The sequence below is a fragment of the Chenopodium album genome, chromosome 6 (assembly GCF_948465745.1).
Source record: "Chenopodium album chromosome 6, dcCheAlbu1.1, whole genome shotgun sequence".
Lineage (NCBI taxonomy): Eukaryota > Viridiplantae > Streptophyta > Magnoliopsida > Caryophyllales > Amaranthaceae > Chenopodium > Chenopodium album.
The window spans coordinates 11,847,816-11,852,304 of record NC_137839.1 but is presented as its reverse complement, the minus strand read 5'-3'; the positions used below and the strand labels follow the sequence as shown (position 1 = coordinate 11,852,304).

The 4,489-nt window shown below is 34.3% G+C and overlaps 2 protein-coding genes across 2 annotated transcripts; both read left to right on the top strand.

Annotated features, from left to right (window-relative positions):
• The first annotated feature begins 565 nt into the window (after positions 1-565).
• LOC145634601 (1-aminocyclopropane-1-carboxylate oxidase 1-like) lies at positions 566-2,334 on the top strand. Its single transcript, XM_081686015.1, has 3 exons — positions 566-698; positions 1,239-1,462; positions 1,573-2,334. The coding sequence occupies exons 1-3, from the start codon at positions 597-599 to the stop codon at positions 2,153-2,155; spliced, it is 909 nt and encodes a 302-aa protein (XP_081542141.1). The 5' UTR covers positions 566-596; the 3' UTR covers positions 2,156-2,334.
• Positions 2,335-3,334: 1,000 nt separating this feature from the next.
• LOC145636679 (uncharacterized) lies at positions 3,335-3,694 on the top strand. Its single transcript, XM_081688242.1, has one exon. The coding sequence runs from the start codon at positions 3,335-3,337 to the stop codon at positions 3,692-3,694; it is 360 nt and encodes a 119-aa protein (XP_081544368.1).
• Positions 3,695-4,489: the final 795 nt, after the last annotated feature.

Sequence of the window (4,489 nt, the reverse complement as noted above, 5' to 3'; positions counted from 1 at the left end):
TTTCAAAACAAAAAAGTTAAGTATACATATAGTTATAGTACAACCTTACTAATGATATATCCTATTCAACCAAATTATGAGTAACAGTAATTTTATAATAAATAAAAAAAAAATCAATTAATTAGTAAGGAAAACAAAGTTTTATTTTGCTAGCTTAGCAATCTAGACAACTAATTTGAATAATTGACTTTAGTCTAACATAATAAGTACTATTTAAATAATAAACGTACGTATTAGGTAAAGTTTAATGGATTTTTTTGTTTGGTAGAATTACCAATTACGTTAATTTAAAGACGTATAACAAGGAGGATGTCACCCAAGTGACAGTTGAATTTAAAACAATATTTTACAGTACCATTGTAACTACCTTAACGAAGAATCTAACACCCCAAAGATCACGGTAAATAAATAAATAAATAATTTTTGTGTTCATTTTTAGTAGTACTGTATATAAAAGTTATTTTATATTAAGGAGTACAAAAAATATAATAAAAAAAAAATTAAGGTTGAATTATTCCTATAAATACTCCTCAAAGTTACAATATGTCAATTCATTATCTCTAAGCTGGGACTAATAAGATAATTAAAGAGAGAAAATGGAGATACCAACCATAAACTTTGGTGAGCTTGAAGGTGAGAAAAGAGGTGAAACAATGGCACTTTTACATCATGCCTGTGAAAAATGGGGCTTTTTCCAAGTAAGTTTTTTTTTTTTTTTGAATAAATATCATAAAATATAGCTATTTATTTGATAATGTCTTTTAATTCGTACTAAAATCATGCGTTCATAAATTTTGTGCGTGTATTATGCTTGATTTACGGGGAAATATATGTTGAATTGATGGCATAATATGATATAGTTTTCGTTATAGAAAACATGCCTGATTTTTATTGATTAGTTATAGTCTAATCAGTCTATATTACACAATACATAAACTTAAACTCACTAATAAACAAGATTAAAATGTAACGAAACTTAATAAAGATTGATTTTTATAAGTTTATGACAATTAATAGCATAAATGCATAAGTGATTCAACTTTGTTACATACTTACATGATACATATACAAGTCCCAAAGATAGTCCCCTGTTATTTTAAATTTGTCACGGAGTATTATTTGGATGGTGATTGTCTCGCTAAAAAGTCAAAACATGAAGAAGATAGAGAAACGGATATATTCGTTTATGCGATTCAGATTGATAGATGGGTGACCAAAATGAATTGTTTCAATTTCAGATAGAAAATCATGGCATAGACAAGGAGTTGATGGAAAAAGTGAAGCAATTCATCAATAAATATTATGAAGAAAAATTGAAAGATGGCTTCTTCAAGTCAGATATTAGCAAGGCTTTGGAGAACAAGGAGAATGCTTCTAACAGAGATTGGGAAAGCAGCTTCTTCGTTTGGCATCGCCCCGAGTCTAACATAAATAATTTTGCTGATTTCTCTGAAGATTTTCGGTTAGTTATTACGCTATATATTCATACAAACATCATTTTATTCCTAGTAAGAGTTCAACAAAATCTGTCAGAATCAGGTAATTAGTAAAATCTATGCTTATGATCTGCAGGAAAACGATGGAGATTTATGTCGATCAGCTAGTTAAGGTTGCTGAAAAACTATCCGAGCTAATGTGTGAAAATCTTGGACTTGAAAAAGACCACATAAAGAAAACATTCTCAGGAATCAAAGGCCCTGCAGTAGGAACAAAAGTGGCGAAATACCCTGAATGTCCGAACCCTGAACTTGTCAGAGGCCTGCGTGAGCACACTGATGCAGGCGGAATCATTCTGTTACTGCAAGATGATCAAGTTCCAGGCCTCGAGTTTTTCAAAGATGGTCAATGGTTTAAGATACCGCCTTCTAAAAACAACACGATCTTTATCAATACAGGGGATCAGATCGAAGTGCTTAGCAACGGAAGGTATCAGAGCATTCTGCATCGCGTTATGACAGGAAAATGTGGAAGCAGATTGTCTGTTGCTACGTTTTACAATCCTGCAGGAGATGCTGTTATTTCTCCTGCAGAAAAATTGTTATATCCTAAGAATTACAGCTTTAAGGACTACTTGAAGTTCTATTCGAGTACTAAGTTTTCGGAGAAAAGTGGGAGGTTTGAGTCTATGAAAAACAAGGAGAATAAAGAAGCTTAAATGAGAATTTCATGATGATTTCTTCATCAAACATGTAACAGGATTTATGTTTACCAAATACCAACATTATGATTCGTATTTGTTTCATTTTCATTTCTACTACAATAATACCATTCAATTGTAGTTGTGGAAAACTGTTGACAGCTTTGTTGATTGAAGTGATACTTAAGGCAATATTATCTTTTAAGTTTGTTCATCAGGTTCAATATCACCGACAAGCAAATGGTACTAACATTTCGAAGAGAGTAAAAGTGATGAATCGCTTAAAGCCTAAAGGTAAAATAAAATTAATAAAGTACAAGAGTGGATTAAACTTCTCTTCTTTCTTTAATTGATTAGTTAAGCGTCAAAAATCTAACAATTTAACTTCATTAATCTTAGTGAAGTTATTTGTTTAATTATTCAACAAGTTTTATCTTCTTCAAAGGTTTTTTGGTGACTCCTTACATGTCCCTTTAGATGTTTTTTGCATTTCGCGCCAATCATACTTATGTGTTTATTCAAGTAAGTGAATTTTCACAGGGATACATAGCCATTTAGGGATAGTGATAGCTTTATGTTAGAAGATTTGGAGCACAAGATGAGAGTAAAACATTATACAAAGTGTAATCCTTCACATTGCGGGCACTTAATTCAATTCTGCGTTGTTGACTTGTTGTCTTTCTCTTCTAAGGTTACCATGAACTCAATGAAGTTTTTGATGACCATTTTAGACAATTTCTTGATGTAATGGACTAATGGACACTGAGGGTCCTGGTTGTAATAATGGGCCTTCTTGATCATGACAAAGCTATCAATAAATGGGCCAAGTTAAGATAACATAATAATATTTTTTTTTTTTTTTAACTATTAGGCAGTATGATGTATTTAGTTCTATTGGGCCGTTGATATGTTATGAGCCCTACTCTCTAAGTTGTATATATATACCTGTGCATATGCTAATGAAAGATAACACACACTATTCTCCCTAAACTCTCTACATTCCCTAATATTGTCATGGTATCGGAGCTAAAATCAATCTAAACCCTAAAAACCCTAAATTTCTGAAATTTCTAATCTTCTAATTCTTTATTCTCGATTTTTTTTCTAATTCTCTTCTAATTCTTTATTCTCGATTTTTTTTTCTAATTCTCTAAATTTACTACCTTTCTATCTCTTTCTTCTGCTTGTTTGATTGTCATGAGTGAGGACGACAAACTCGATTCATCCTCCCCCTTTTACCTTGGCGCAGGTGATCAACCGGGTAACTTGATTACTCATGTGGTTTTGAAGGCCGACAACTATCTTGCTTGGTCTCGAGCAATTACCCTTTCCTTGAAATCTCGCAGGAAGTATGGATTTGTTGATGGGACTATTTCTAAGCCGACGGAGAAAAAGAAATTGCTTGATTGGGATACTGTGAACTCCATGTTAGTTTCATGGATTTTGCGCTCTATTGAACCGAAGCTTGCAACATCCATTCCCTATTTCGAGGAGGCCAAGAAACTCTGGGATTATTCCGAATTGGCACAAGGATTACGTCGCACATACTATTTCTAGTCCATCTATTTCCTCATGTTCATCGTCTCCTCCATGCTCCTCGGGTACTCCCTATCCTTTAGCACATTTTGTGAATTGTGATAAATTTTCTTTGCGACACCGTGTTTTTATTGCAGCTGTGGATAATGTGGTAGAGCCGCGTAATTTCAAAGAAGCTATGAAAAATGAAGGGTGGAGAGAGGCGATGCAAAAAGAGATTTCTACCCTAGAAGAAAATCAAACTTGGGTGATGCAGAAATTACCTCCGGGTAAGAAAGCTCTTGGGTGCCGGTGGGTTTACAAGGTCAAACTCAACTCTGATGGCTCGATTGAGCGGTTGAAGGCTCGTCTTGTTACTTTTGGTAATCATCAGGTTGAAGGTATCGACTATAATGAGACATTTGCTCCTGTTGCTAAAATGGTCACCGTTCGTGCTTTTCTTGCTGTTGCTGCTGCGAAAAATTGGGAATTGCACCAAATGGATGTACACAATGCTTTTCTACACGGTGACCTCGATGAGGAGGTATATATGACAACCCCGCCTGGTTTTCATGGTACTAAACCGGGTTTGGTGTGCCGTCTTTGCAAGTCTTTGTATGGTCTCCGGCAAGCACCTCGTTGTTGGTTCTCTAAGTTGGCTACCTCTCTAAAAAGGTACGGTTTCATACAGTCGTACTTTGATTACTCTCTTTTTACTCTGCAATCTGGGGCTATTCAACTTAGTGTTCTGGTGTATGTTGATGATTTAATTGTCTCTGGTAATGATTCTGCTGCAATTTCCACATTCAAATCATACTTGAGTAACTGTTTTCACAT